Here is a 15,784-nt window from a genome sequence, read left to right as displayed (position 1 = left end):
GTTCTTTCCTGTTGACAAGACTAGAGAGATAAGCCAGTTAGTTGTCTGTTGTCTCTCAACACTCTAACGACTGAGGACACACTGAAAACACATAATTATTACCAGAAAAAAATACTATTGTTATTTATTATCTATTACATTTGCAATCTTCATTTCAGCAGTCTCTTTCAGCATTCTGTTGATCTGCACAGTCACCTTACATGGTTTACCTTCTCAAAATAGAGCTTTGAAAAGTAGTTTTTTTCTTCTTCTTCTTAACAGGGGGCTTTCCACACAGGTGGGGAAAACCAAACCTGCACTGTCAACTCTCTATATAATGTTCAATATGAGGAACACGCTTCCAGTGTTCACTTGCGCGCACACACACACACACACTCAGTCGAACCTCATTACAATGCTGAAACATGTTGTGCTGCAAGTTGAAACAGGACTGAATCAAAGCCACTGCTTGGTGTGTGAACATTCGCCATCTAAGCATTCTTTCGGACCGAACAGATTAAGAGGAGGAGTAGCACATGCACACCCAAACAGCAGCTAAATCCATCTCATTCTCCCACTGACTGTCACTCACAGCTTACTGTGTCAGTCTGTAGATTAACTCTTCTACAATCTGCTTGTCATCAGTAGTGAAAGCAGTGAGTCAGTGACACAAACAAATGTGGCTCAATATGATTTATAAATGCTTTAATATGGAACTTTCACTTTATGGACAATGTATGTGTGTGGAAGCTTTCTGAAAGTGTGCTTCCCAGTTGAACCATCTTATGCTGTTATAAGCCAAAAAAGACTATGTTCACATTACAAGCCACATTGCTCAAATCTGATTTTTTTACTCAGATCGGATTTGGCTATGTTGGCGGTTCCCTTTCACAAATGTAGGTGATCTGTATCTGTGTGTAATGTGAATGAATCTGTCCCTGAAACATCTTGCATTCACACACTGATACATGTATAAATGTCGCCTCCTTTACCAACAACAAAAAACGTCATATTTGAGAGACGACTCATAGCTTTATAAAGCAGCTCATTTGCTTAGGCATATTTTGCTCAAAATTTAGGACCACAAATTAAAAGGGTCTTAAATCTGATTTTTAAAAATCCGAATTGACATGTTCACACAGCCATTAAAAATCAGATCTGAGCCACAATGAGCAAAAAATCCCTAGCACCTCTGCTGGTGTATAGGCTTGTTTTATGGCATGTAAAGATGCCTAAAAATAGTGAGAAAGACTATCAATAACAACAGCTATCTATTACAATACCTGGAATCGCCAGGTAGGATAGTAGAGGGCAGTAAGGGAACTAAACAACCATTTTCTCTCCCTTAATTAAAAGCACATTGTGGAGAGAGGTTGTCTTTGTGAACTGTCCTCATATCCTCTCTTTTTAGGTAAGAAAACGTGTTCCAAAGTGTTAAATGTTTATCTAGTTAATAGATTAAGCTTTAGGGTGTATACTTAATTAGGAAGTTGTTAAATTCTATAATTATAAAGTTGCTGTATTCCTTTCTGAAACTGTTAACCACATGCTGGCTTAATGTAACAGCCATTTTAGGAGGCTAAACTGCTTTGTTGTTGTTGTGTGCTATAGGCAGTTTAAGCATTTATTTATTGTTTTTATTGTTTGTGAAAAATGGAATTAGTATGTGTGTTGTCTGGTTAGATTGTTAAAATGCATTTAAAGATTTGACTGCCAAAATTGAACGTTTTATATATATTTTCACAGCAATGGTTCTAGTATAGTCTATTAGCAAGCATTCTCTGGAAAATAGAGACAGTTACTCCAACAAAAGCAGGATAAACTCTTTTTTAAAGGTGTCCCTCTGCAAATAACACATAAGCGTTATAAGCTTTGCCCAGTATTTCAGGGCTAATGCTTAGAATTTGTCTATGGAACACCACCAGCGAAGTACAATTAAGATAGGTAGGTGTCTTTTTAGAACAGTTCTGTTTACACTAGTTAACAGTACTTTCTAGACCTGGACTACCCACCTAGGTTTACATAGGATCTCCGGTGAATGTTCATGTTCTACAGAGACTCTAAGACTAGATCAGTGGCTGAACTGCACTTAGCAGGGCATAACACATGTTGTAAAGGAACATATGACATTGCAAAGACTGTTATTAGTGTAAAAAAAATATTTTAAAACGTTAACTGTTGTCTGTCTGGTCCGTGCCTCCTGGTGTCTCGGTGCTGTTAGCCAATCAGAGGCGATATGTTTGAATGTATGAATATTTATGAGCAAGAGCCAAAATCCCAAAATCCTGTTGTCAACTCCCACACCGCCCTCACTTCTCCACTGGACTAAAGCAGCGTAATACCGGATCACCGGAGCACTTAAAAAAAAAAAAAAAAAAAAAAAAAAGCTCACATGGCATTCATTCTTACTAGAGACCACAACTGGACATTTTAAATGAATGAAAATAAAAAACAAAAACGATGGAATGAGACCTTTAACACCCTTGAAGAAACAGGGAATGATCAGGTATCCCAACACTTTTGTCTATGTATTGTCGATTAAGTTCAAAACTATTGGACTGTTAGAGAAGGTGCTACAAAAGGACCTTCCAGTGAAGAACCGCTTTTGAGTGTGAAGAACCTTTCAGCTAGCACAGAACATCTGCAAACAGACTTACCCATCTCATTTACCCAAACAGTTCTTTACTGAAGCGAAAGCGGATCTACTATTGCAAACAAAACATCTTCAAATATCTTTAATCATCTTTAAACATCTTCAAACACAGCAGATTCCTTCTACAGCAGGTCAGTGACCTAAACTTAAACCAAACACAGCTTGTTTTTGGGTGACCAGACACTGCCTGTATATTGAGGTGTTGGGCTCTCAGCCATATGCACACCTCTATACAGTGAGTACAACATCTTGTCATGCTGTTGATATCACAGACAATGCCGATGAAAAGGCAGCTTGTGGAGAGACGGGAGGAGATGAGGGCAGCATGACATAATGCTGTATATCTTCAAAGCGTGCTCAGACACATTCGTCTGGGTGAACTATAGTCCACAGGAGTGACAGCTGAACTCATCAGTGTCTCTTAAGTGCAAAAACATCGCCCTCTATTGCACAGGTGCTGTAGTGCAATGCTGTAGTAGTTCTCATGTAGTTTGTGTTGATATTGGTGTCTGGTGTTCATATATATTTTCTGCATTAAAATAATAATAAAAAAAAAAGGTCTGAAACTTTGCATCTACAAAGTTCAACTACATAAAGTTTCATTAGGGCAGCAAAACACGTTTAATTGTAAATTATTATTAGAGACACAATATGATATAATTGGAAAATAGTGTATTTATTATTTCACAATGTGTATTATTAACTGGTTCTATGCTAAATAATATATGCTGCTAGAAACTGAAACGTTAAAGCTATATAAACTTTTATAAAGCCAGCAAAACATACAAAATACACATTAAATTGTAAATTATTATTAGAGACACGATATGACATATTTGGGAAATAGTGTATTTATTAATTCCACTGGTTATTTAAATTCTTATTAATTACCAGCTCTAAGCAAAATAACAAATGCTGCTAGAAACTTAAACTTTACAGCTATAGTTTACTATATAAAGTTCCATAAAGCCAGCAAAACATACAAAATACACATTTAAGTGTGAATTATTATTAGAGACACAATATGATATAATAGGAAAATAGTGTGTCTATTAATTCCACTGTTTATCACAATGCTTATTAATTACCAACTCTATGCAAAATAAGAAATGCTGACAGAAAAAGAAACTTTACAGCTGTAGTTTTACTACATAAAGTTTCATAAAGCCACAGAGTTTGTTTGTGACTATTATTAAAGCTAAATAAAAGTTTATCATTTAAAATAATTAAATTATTAAACTATAAATAGAGCAAAGTACCCAAGAAGTACACATGTGCCTAAAAATAAAACGATTCATTTTATTAATTGAGAATGTTGAATAAATGCTAAAATAAACACAACTAATATTTAGTATAATATTTTATTATACTATTGGGAATTATATTAGATATATAATTTTTCTTAAATGGATAATCTGTGGATCATCACATTCTAAGGCTTTAGAAATTAGCAGTTCTATGACAAATCACAAATGAGTTATAGGTATAGAGTGAGCAATTTTATACAGTGAGCAATTTTATCAAGCCTATAAATTTAAATCATTATACCATATATATACATATTAGGAAATACTGATACAAACAATATATGTTTCTTTTCTGGTAGTATCATGACTGATACTAACTAACTACTACGATTACTACTATGACTGCCAGCAATAATAACAACAACAACAACAACAAAAACAACAACTACAACGCTCAGGGGCTTGGACCCTTAATAATAAAACTACACATAAGTAATTCAAGTAATTGCTTAGGGTCACTAAACCATATGTGGGCCCTTATATAGTGACTCCTTATATAGTTAGTTAACCAGAAATGAATATAAACACCTTACTTTACACAACCAAACAGCTCACTCAGAAGGCACATTATCAGACTGTAGAACTCCCTGTAGAAGCATCAACAGGTATCAGTCTGAGTGAGACGGTAGTGGGATAGTTTCTAAAACATTTACTCTGCTTGCAGGGGGACATATGTACACCGCTCATGTTTAGCTCTCTAATACAAACTCTTGGGAATTAGAGAATCTGATGGTCGATATCTGCAATACTTACAGTACAAGACAAAATTAATGCATAAGCTGCATAAGCCATTCCTGTAAATATACTGATACTTTTAGCGTAGTAGTTGTTACCTGTTCTTCTAATGTATATGCAATTTTATATTTGTTTAATCTAGAAATACAGATTAGAGAGTAGCAAGTTAGCACTGCATGGTTTATTAAACTTTTCTTCATCACAGAACAGTAAAAGTTAAAATAATAATAATTTGTTAATTGATAAACAGTGATTTTTTGGCAAGATAAATGATTGCACATCAGCACATGTACAGTATAGTAGTATTCAGCAAAATAGTTAAATTCTGACTTTCTTTACCAGCATTACTATTACTTTTTTTTAAACCATGCTATATTAAGTAATCAGAGCCAGAATAACATTCTGACATTCATGGAAGAAGCTCACCTACCGTGCTGTAGCGATGAGCCAGGTCATTGATGCACAGCATTGTAGTGATCCCGCAGGGCGGGCAGCTGACAGGAGGCACTCTCCCACCTGGCTGGTCATGTGACCTTGCAGGGAGCACAGGTGAGTGTGTCAAGACCCCCCAAAACAACTCCAGACCCCTCTGCCTTTAGCCCTCTTGCTCTGAGCAGAGATGACTGTTACAGGAGGACAGTGGGAGGATTTGTGTTTTTTTTTCCGATGTTCCTGTGCCGGCCCTGTCAACTTCCAGCAGCAGCTAACAACAAATCTTGGACCTCCCACTTTTTGGCCTCATGACTATTTATTAACGAAAAGGGCAGGCCCAGACTTGCCCGCACGATGGATTGGACGATACCAATTTAGCTGGAAGGGGGCAGGTATAATAGCACTTATCTGCAAGCAAATTGGATGTTTTTGACAAGAGCTGATCTAAAGTCTGGCTCGCATAAAGAACATCAAACAGTAATTTTCGCCCGTCTCAAAAAACTATGATGCCATTTCCTCTATGAAAACGATAAGCCTTGATACTTGATACAAAAAAAACCTGCAGCGCTATATTACCTTCAGTGAAGCTCATCAGGAAAAAACAATATTGTTGCTGTCCAATAAAAAAACTTCTCCAATTTTGTCCATTTTTAGTTTACTAGATAATATGAAAACACAAGCTGTCCTTTACACTGTGTCAAAATTTCTTGATAAATGGAATTCTTCAAGATTACCTGTAAAGTTGATGTTTTGTATATACAGCTCTGGAAAACAAAATAAGTGACCTTTAGTCTCTTTAATTTTACCAAATTGAAAACTTCTGGAATATAATCAAGAGGAAAATGGATGATCACAAGCCATCAAACCAAGCTGAACTGCTTGAATTTTTTTTTGCACCATGAGTGGCATAAAGTTATCCAAAAGCAGTGTGTAAGACTGGTGGAGGAGAACATGCCAAGATGCATGAAAACTGTGGTTAAAAACCAGGGTTATTCCATCAAATATTGATTTCTCTTAAACTTCTAAAACATTATGAATATGAACTTGTTTTATTTCCAGATTATTTGAGGTCTGAAAGCTTTGCATCTTTTTTGTTTTTTCAGCCATTTCTCATTTCCTGCAAATAAATGGTCTAAATGACAATATTTTTATTTGGACTTTAGAAATGTTGTCTGTAGTTAATAGAATAAAACAACAATGTTCATTTTACTCTGATTCAGAAACTGAAGTGGTCCTTTAATTTTTTTCCAGAGCTGTACATGTTTTTCATTGGACAGCAAGGATATACTCTAGATGCTTATATATGAGGATTACTAAAAGAGGCATAAAAGAACCATGTATGTATTAGAGATATGCAAGTGGGCACCCTTAAAAAGGTGAAGTTTAGGTGAAAGATCAGATGAAAGTTCCTTAGACCCCTTTGAAAACCCTTTATGTTTAAAAGTGTACAATCATCAGTGCACTCCAAAAGCCTAGATTATACTGTACAACACATTACCAAGAAATTAGGCCTTTATGAAAGCAATGTGAGAATGAGAAAGCTTTATATTGGTGAAGAATCAACTCTCCCACATATTACAATAATGGATCTAAAGTAGTTCTTCTATTGCATCACTCAAATAACTCTTCAAATAACCTCTGTTTTTAAGAGTGTACAATCTTGTCTAACCTTACATATAGGAAGCATGGAGACCAATAGTAGTACAGTATATCTAATAAATCAACCAAAGCCAATAGCACACATACATAGCTCAGAAACATGCTAGATTATCATGTGGACAAATCAGACATCCATCTATCAGTCTCTAAACATCAACAGACATCAGTTTATTTGTAAATTAAAGCAACAACAAAAACATACTGGACCAATAACTGACCCATGTGGCACTCCAAAATCTAGTTTTTAGACACACTTCCAAGGCTTTGTGATTACTTTAATAAAAAGAAGTGCACTTATTCAAACCTTTGCACATCTTATGGACATCAATATGCTACTTTATGGAAGCGAATATGGCATCACTCTTTTATAACACAGCTTCTTTTATTAGAAGTTTATCAAAGACGATATACCACACAAACTACTACAAAACTGTTTGGCCCTGCAAGGCATCCATCCAGCCATCTACATATCAATACCACACCCCTCCCACCTTCTCTCCTAGCCTGTGTGCCCCAGATGGAAGGAGCAGCAGGTGTCATATTCCTGGCTTGGCTTTTCTCACTAATTAAGCCATTATAACCTCCCTCTTTAAATCCCAGACCGTAGCCTAGCCTGCTGTGGAGCACGAGGAGAGGGAAAACAGAGTGGAGGAGAGGGAAACCAGAGTGGAGGAGAGGGAAACCAGAGCGAAGGAGAGGGAAACAAGGCAGTGAGGAGGGAATCTTCACTCATACGGAGGGAAAAGCAACCTGGCTTGGGACAGCCATTGAAACAATGGTGCTATAAGGAGTCTTTGAGACGACAAGGAAATTGAAAATGTACCAAATGGTATACTGAAAAAGGACCTAATGGTATACTGCATCCCAAACATTTAAGGATTTTTTGTGGTCTGCGACAGCCTTTTATTTTACAGCAATAAAATTAAATATAATAAAAAAATCATGTTCTACCAAGAGTGGTGCCATATAAGAACCACTTCTGATTCCAATCAGAAATGATATTGTGAATAAGGTGTGTGTAAAGAACCTTTTAAACCTTTAAACAAAGTGGATGCAAGGCTCTTTACACTAACGGCCCTTTACACTAACAACTTTCTATAGTAACTCATAACATGAATATGATCAGAATGAATCATCAGATAATAAGAAAACATGCTCAGTTAAAGCACTGACAGCTCTCCTCAGCAGAGCTTCAGTCAATATGTTCTTATTTGTACTCTGATTTGAATCTCTGCACCGCCATTCCCTCAGTGCCAATTCCACACCCTGGGTTGTCAAGTATAGAACACGATCATCCATGGAAATAAGCAAGATGGCTATATTTTTTTTAGCTGAACAGGTTCACTAAGCTTCAGTTAAGGTTGCTAACCATAGCTGAGTAATTTACCACCACCACCAGCGTAGTAGAAACATTAGTGAGGCATATTGGACACTAAAACACACACACACACACACACACACACACACAAATATATATATATGTAATATTAAATGGTCCGAGGAGGAGCAGGTGGAGAGAGTTTGGGAATTGGACTCCTGTAGCCATTTCATACACTTGTTCGGTTTTATTACTGATTGTGTTTTGTTAACAAAGAGATCCCATTAACGTAAATGAGCTGGAATGTTGTCCTTGTTTTATTTTATTTATGATATTTAAACATTTTTGTATATTATAATTCCAATGCTTGTATATTCTTAATTAAATCAGTCAATTGCTCGTTGAAAGTGTGCTTTTTGCCATTATTTTATCATTTACAAAGAAGCATAAAATTATTACACTAATCTCTGAAACAAATATGTTACCATGACAGGCCAAATAAAAATGTTTTTTATGGCATCACCAAAAGACCCCTTCGTAACTCCCTTATTTTAATGAGTTCTTAGCAATATCATCATCATGCATTTACATATATTGTTTTTACTTGTTTAAATGTTGCCTAATAAGGCCATCTACGAAATCAATTATCTCAAACTTATTACCGATTTCTCAGTCTCTGCATCACTCACAAAGATTGGGTTACCAATAGTCCACAGATTCAAAGCTCTAGCACCTCTCTATAACAGCTATCATACTGTAACTACTGGTCTAAACTGCACGCTTATTCTTCACACAATTTTCAGGTTTTATTTCTTGAAGCTAGTGCAAATAAGGTTTTGCAGCAGTTTTCTCACCATAACGTTGTCATTCAGGTCCCTCATTTGGTAGACATCCATGCACACCTCAGCCCGGTTGTTGGGCAGGCTGTTGGATGGTCCCCTGTCCCCTGGATGACCAGTCTGAGGAAGCTCAAAATATGTGCTGTCCGGCTCCCTGAAACACAAAACATGTACTCGATGAATGATTAGCACAAACTTATTTTGTTTGATAATTCTATTGTTTAACTTATTCTATTCTTTTAATTATAATGTCTTGTACTTTTTTAAACATTGTTCTGTATTATGTCTTAAATTTACTTCTTATATTCCACTTATTCATTTTAATTCTGTTATAAATTTTAGTTTTTTTTTCTTTAATGTATAATTTTCTAAAACTTTCATTTAAACTTGTTCTCCATTGAGTCTTTAAAGCTTTCTGTAAAGCACTTTGAATTGCCTTTGTGCATAAAAGGTGCTATACAAATAAACTTGCCTTGCTTTCACAAAAAATCTAAATATTCACCCAATGGTATGGCAAGCTGCTGTGCTCAAATAATGAAAAACAAAAACGCAGTCCATTTTTCAGGAACTAACAAATTAGTGAACACTCTAAGCAGAAAAGCTTAAAATAAATACGTTTGTAAGGATATATGGTATAAATTAAAAATCATATATTTGTACAAATGTTTGTGGACCCCCTTTAATATACACACTAAGAAAAGTACGAACAGATTTGTACTTAAAAGAGTACAAAGCTTGTCGCTGGGGCTGTACCTTATATTGAGGTACAAAAAAGTACCTTTCAGTGAAAGTCCTTTTTTGTACCCATGGTTTTTTTCAGTATAAATTATAAAGATTATAAACGTTATCATCAACTAAATATGGCTCAAAAACTTGATGATCCAAAATTGTCTGGCTTTTAAATTTAAAAATGTGCAATTCAAATATATATTGTTTATCAGTACAATGATACAGAATACTGAATGTACCTTTTTTTTCGGGTTAAATGGTACAAATCTGTACTTATTGCTGTCAGGAAAGACATTGTACTTCAGAGGGAACACATCTGACCCTGTAAAGACCAATATTGTACCTTTGAGGGTACAATTATGAAGAGTGTACCTTTAAGTACAAAAAAGTACTGATATCGTACCTCTGTTTTTTAGAGTGTACAGTTCTGGAAAATAATAAGGGACCACTCAAAAATTATGAGTTTCTTTGATTTTACCAGATTGAAAACCTCTGGAATATAATCAAGAGGAAGATGGATGATCACAAGCCATCAAACCAAACTGAACTACTTGATTTGTTGCACCAGAAGTGGCATAAAGTTATTCAAAAGCAGTGTGTAAGACTGGTGGAGGAGAACATGCCAAGATGCATGAAAACTCTGATTTAAAAAACAGGGTTATTTCACCAAATATTGAATATGAACTTGTTTTCTTTGCATTATTTAAGGTCTGAAAGCTCTGCATCTTTTTGTTATTTCAGCCATTTATCATTTTCTGCAAATAAATGCTCTAAATAACATAAAAATAATATTTTTATTTGGAATTTAGGAGAAATGGTGTCCATAGTTTATAGAATAAAACAACAATGTTGATTTTACTCAAACATATACCTATAAATATAGCAAAATCAGAGAAACTGATTCAGAAACTGAAGTGATCTCTTAATGTATGCATTGCTGACACAGATGTACAAATGCACACACACACAGATTGTCTAGTACTTGTACAGAAGAACTGCACTGATCCATGACTAATGCCAGACATGGACTACAGAACTACCCAGCTTTGAGCTGTGGAGAAGTTAAATTGTGTTCTCACTGAAGTACTTGTCAATGACTGCAATCAAATTCTCACAGCAATCCTCCATAATCTATAAGAAAGCCTTCCTTGGTCATTAGAGACTCCAAAAAAATCAGGATAGACTCTTATTTAATACCCTTGATTTTTGAAGAAACAATAAACAAGCAGGTTTCATACTACATTTGTCCATATAGTGTAACGCTAAAAAAGGTAATATTACTTTTGCATTATGACGTCTCTGACTGTACCTATTACCACAGATGTAAATGAGATTGGACATGCAACTCACAAGCTGCTCCAAAGGTGCTCAAAGGTGGTACCCTCGTCGTTGGTGGAGGATTGGGACATCTTGGACATGGAGTGCTCCACCGAGGGATAAATTACTCTGTAAAGTAGACACAAGTCACATGATATCAGTCTCTTAACGTGCAGGAAATTAATTAATGTTGCATCCAGACTGTCTGCAGTGAAACGTCAGTAGGAAAACAGCAGACATTATCACAGCATTGACTGAAAACTTCCTTTAAAACCAAAAAAAATCAAGAGGGAAATATTAGGTTATGCATATTACATTTTGTTTTTACATATCTCAGTGAGCTGGGATCACATCAAGCGATTCTAAGATAGAACACATAGAACCTCATGTCCTAAAAGCAGGTCAATTACACCCTGTAAATAAGAGCCAGTATTTGAGATGAATAGGCCAGAGAGTGCTTAGCACACTGACGATTTCATTCGAAAATAATTTCCACCCTGCCTCCCAGAACTGCTTCACAAGTCTAAATCCCAGCAGGCTTTTGGGCTGGGTGTGCAGATTCGGAATCAAGGTGCCGGGTCTGGCAGGCCTGGACCTGCCTGGCACCGTCCCGATGGGCCCGCACACGCCACGTGGTACAGACCTGACTTCCTATTTCTCCACCCCAGTAAACAATGGCAGAGCATCATCTTTTAACCAAAAGAGACCAAGACTAGTCTACAAGAAAGGTCTCTAACAGAAAGGGCCTTCCAAGTGCTGGAATATGGTCTGAGACTGTGTTGTTATAAAAATAAAAAAACATTAACAGCTCTGAAAAAAAATAAGAGACCAGTTAAAAACTTATGAGTTCCTTTGATTTTACCAAATTGAAAACTTCTGGAATATTTTTGCACCAAGAGTGGCATAAAGTTATTCAAAAGCAGTGTTGAAAACTGGTGGAGGAGAACATGCCAAGATGCATGAAAACTGTGATTATCTGTGATATCTTTTTTGTTATTTCATCTATTTTTCATTTTCTCTAAATAAATGATCTGAATGACAAAAAGTTTATTTGGAATTTGGGAAAAATGTTGTCCATAGTTTATAGAATAAAACAACAACGTTAATTTTACTCAAACATATACCTATAAATAGCAAAATCTGAGAAACTGATCTCTTAATTGGTCTCTTATTTTTTTTCCAGAGCTGTACATATCTATATATATATTATGTATCTTTTTAACTTTGAGTAAACCAAAATGCAATAAATTATCAAATATTAACTTGAACCGTTTTAACAATTCAAACACTTTCATTAAACATTTACATTCTGTAGAATTAGTTATGGTACAATTTTTAAAACAACATGTTAAAATATGAGTTAGGATTTGTAGGAATTGTTGTTTTGTCATTTTATCAGAATTTTAATCTTAAAATATTAAGTTATCTTCCCATAATAAGAAACAAACATGAATGAGCTGTAAACATGACAACATGAATCAATTTTGAATCAATATTCAGAAATGGGCCTAAGCTATTATTAGTTCATTTAGATATCATGTAGTTTGGAAACAGACTAAATGGCACATTTACAAATATATTATCAAATCCTTATCTTTATTTTTAATCACTCGCTGATAAAATATTTAGTCGGTCAATGTTATTTTGTTACTGAAAATTTGGTAAAAAAAACATATTGTGACATTGTGTTTTATTTACAAAAAAGTTTAAAGTAATAATACTGCTGTTATCAATATAATTACACTATTGGTTATCCATAAAAGGTTTTAATCGTTTAAAATCTGAATAAAATGATTATAAATCAGAATTAAGTGTACTATTTATCAGGCCAATGATATTTTTCTTGCAGGAAAAATGCAGTAATAGCTTAACATAGCAAAGAAAAAACATTAATACAGCTCTGGAAAAAATGAGACCACCTAAAATTATGAGTTTCTTTGATTTTACCAAATTGAAAATATATAAATATATAAATATATATATAAGAAGAAATATATAAGAAGAAAGATGGATGATCACAAGCCATCAAATAAAGCTGAACTGCTTGAAGTTTTGCACCAGGAGTGAAATAGAGTTATCCAAAACATGCCAAGATGCATAAAAACTTTGATTAAAAACCAGGGTTATTCCCCCAAATTTCTGAACTCTCAAAACTTTATGAATATGAACTTGTTTTCTTTGCATTATTTGAGGTCTGAAAGCTCTGCATCTTTTTTGTTATTTCAGCCATTTCTCATTTTCTACCACTAAATACTCTAAATGACAATATTTTTTTTTGGAATGTGGAAGAAATGTCCGTAGTTTATAGAATAAAACAACAATGTTCATTTAACTCTACGTATACATATACTTATACATTGTAAAATCAGAGAAACTAAAGTTAAAGTTTAAAGTTAATCTATTTTAAATAATTTTACATCATATTTTTAAGGTATAAAAATAAAAGTCTCTAAAGACTCGCTATTAGCGAGTGTGAATGACGTCATCACGTCAGGAGCGCGCTAAACTGGAGCGCAGGGCGCGCGTCCTGTTGTCCCGACAACGGGTAACGCCAGCGAAGCTCCGAAAGGGAAAGAGCGACACGCGCGCGCGCACACACGGGCACACACACGCAGGAGCGCACACACACTCGCTTGCTTATGCGTAAAGCATTTTTCTATTTTTCTTTAGGTAAAAGACGGACGAATATGTTTCATTTTCCATTTGCCTTGAATGCGCATAAATACAGAACTGTAGGATTTGGGCCCTTTTCCAGCTCTGCATTTTTGACGCACTTTCATAAAATATGATTAAAATGTCAGACACTTATTTAAACTCCTCTCTGTGAGGAGTTGAGATCTCTGATCTGATCTGCTGGAGTTCGTCCTGAGGAAGGAGCGAGTCTACAGGCTGGGCTCAGTGACAGCCTTATTCCCCGAGTGAACATCGCCCTGAGACCCCACTGCTTGTTCTTCAGCAATTACACGCAGGCACGTGGGACCAGCCCAGAGAATTGAATTATCACTCTGCTCCTCATACAGGGACACACAGACAGCCATCACAGCATGATCACATTATCAGTGAAAATATTATAAACTCGATTTAAAAGAGCAATAAAAGTCAGAAACACCTAAAACCGGACTGCGCCACAATAAAACCATTTACCTTTCATCGTTAAACTGCTGCAGGAGCTGCACTGAGAGAGAGAGAGCTAATCTACGGTGCTTCACAGAGCGCCATAAAAAAAGCGATACTGCTGACAGTGTCCACAGCTTAACACTCACTGCCCCGCGCACAACTTAGCCAAAGCAGCCTTGACGACCAATCATATACAATACACACACGCTTACACACACAAACACACATACTTACAGATACACAAACACACACTCACACACTCAGCTCCATGGGAGAATAAAGCTTTAGGGACGAGCGAGGCTCAAAAGTGCTAAAAATCCGTAAGGAGTCAATATTTCCAACATTTCAGAAGACGAAAGGCTGATTAAAAATCATATTTTAAAAATATTAAAACGCACCGTAGATATTTAGCAGTAGAAAACGACTCATTAAAGAACTGCATAATATTTTGATATTTAAATGCTAGATTATTTTAAAATTATTATTTTGAAATACATACATGATATTATTATTGCAATTGGTGTTATTTTATTATTACTATTATTATTTTTAATTATTATTATTTATTATGTTATTATGTTTATACACATGCAAACAATTAAACATAACAAGAACAATTATTATCGTTGGTGTTAATAATAATAATAATAATAATAATAATAATAATAATAATAATAATAATAATAATAATAATAATGTATTTAAATGTGCACATGCATTATATTATATATATATTTATATCTGTTATTGTGGTTACGAATGTCTGGTTTCCTCTCTGTTACTGTACTCACCCAGAGCAAACGATCAAACCTGAACTCTGACCGCTCTGATCATCTTTTCAGATGCACTTATCTATCGACTTCTCGACCAACAAACACACACGCACGCACGCACGCAAAAATCCATAACAAAAGCAAATTATGTGGAGCCTGATAAACAAAAACATACACTTATACGCTATGTCCAATCCGATACATTTAAATACCCCAAAATACCCCCTGCAATATGATCAACTGTAGTCAAACTGACTATAGGACAACGAATAATGGCAACAATAATTATTTTTTTCAGTAACGTTTTGCTTATTTTCCAGTTTATTATTACAAATTATTTTTTTACATTATATTTTCATTTTAAATTGATCTTAATGCGCAGATCTTAATTTACACATAACTAATTTTTTTGAAAGACCAAGATCTATTAGACGAACCGGATACATGACATTATTAATATCTGACAGGATTAAATAGCTTGTTACGGTACAAGCAACATAATTCACACTGGTACAGTAACAAGATCATAATATAAGCTATTAAACATTCAGTCACACAAACAGCTATTTACTCTCACTTACCTAAATCAAATATTAATTCCTGATCCAAAAGTGAAATATCCACAGCAGCCTAGAAAGCCTTGATTCCCACGATCATTTTCTTCAAGTGGAACTGACCCTCACAACTCTTTAGCGCTGAGGAAATGACTCGCTCTGCTTATAGAGGGAGACGTCAACAGTCTAACGCGCACCTCACACAGGATTCAATGGCTCTTTGGTCGAGTCTGTACAAAGAGGGTCAAATGAAACAAAAGCCGTGGAAGGTGTCCGTATGAGCTGATTATGCAGGTTAGGGTAAATAGTTTTTCCCTGCGTGCTGGGATGGGTTGGGTTGGGGGAGACAGGGGGGATAGGAGGAGGCGTTAG

The 15,784-nt window shown here is 35.3% G+C and overlaps 1 protein-coding gene across 4 annotated transcripts in view; it reads right to left on the bottom strand.

Annotated features, from left to right (window-relative positions):
* Window positions 1-15,784, bottom strand: part of tp73 (tumor protein p73) — a 59,279-nt gene that overhangs the window by 38,596 nt on the left and 4,899 nt on the right. For 2 of the 4 annotated variants that reach the window (XM_022670685.2, XM_015605501.3), the window contains exons 2-3: window positions 11,002-11,097; window positions 8,938-9,076 (exon numbers count right to left, since the gene is read on the bottom strand). In XM_022670685.2, coding sequence (XP_022526406.2) covers window positions 8,938-9,076; window positions 11,002-11,097 — 235 coding nt within the window. Of the gene's footprint in view, window positions 1-5,104; window positions 5,358-8,937; window positions 9,077-11,001; window positions 11,098-15,439; window positions 15,579-15,784 lie in introns of those variants that run through there. The other 2 variants (XM_007247904.4, XM_015605500.3) reach the window with 2 other exon arrangements.

The sequence above is a fragment of the Astyanax mexicanus genome, chromosome 12, assembly GCF_023375975.1.
Source record: "Astyanax mexicanus isolate ESR-SI-001 chromosome 12, AstMex3_surface, whole genome shotgun sequence".
Taxonomy (NCBI): domain Eukaryota; kingdom Metazoa; phylum Chordata; class Actinopteri; order Characiformes; family Acestrorhamphidae; genus Astyanax; species Astyanax mexicanus.
This window is presented reverse-complemented; position numbering and strand designations above follow the sequence as displayed.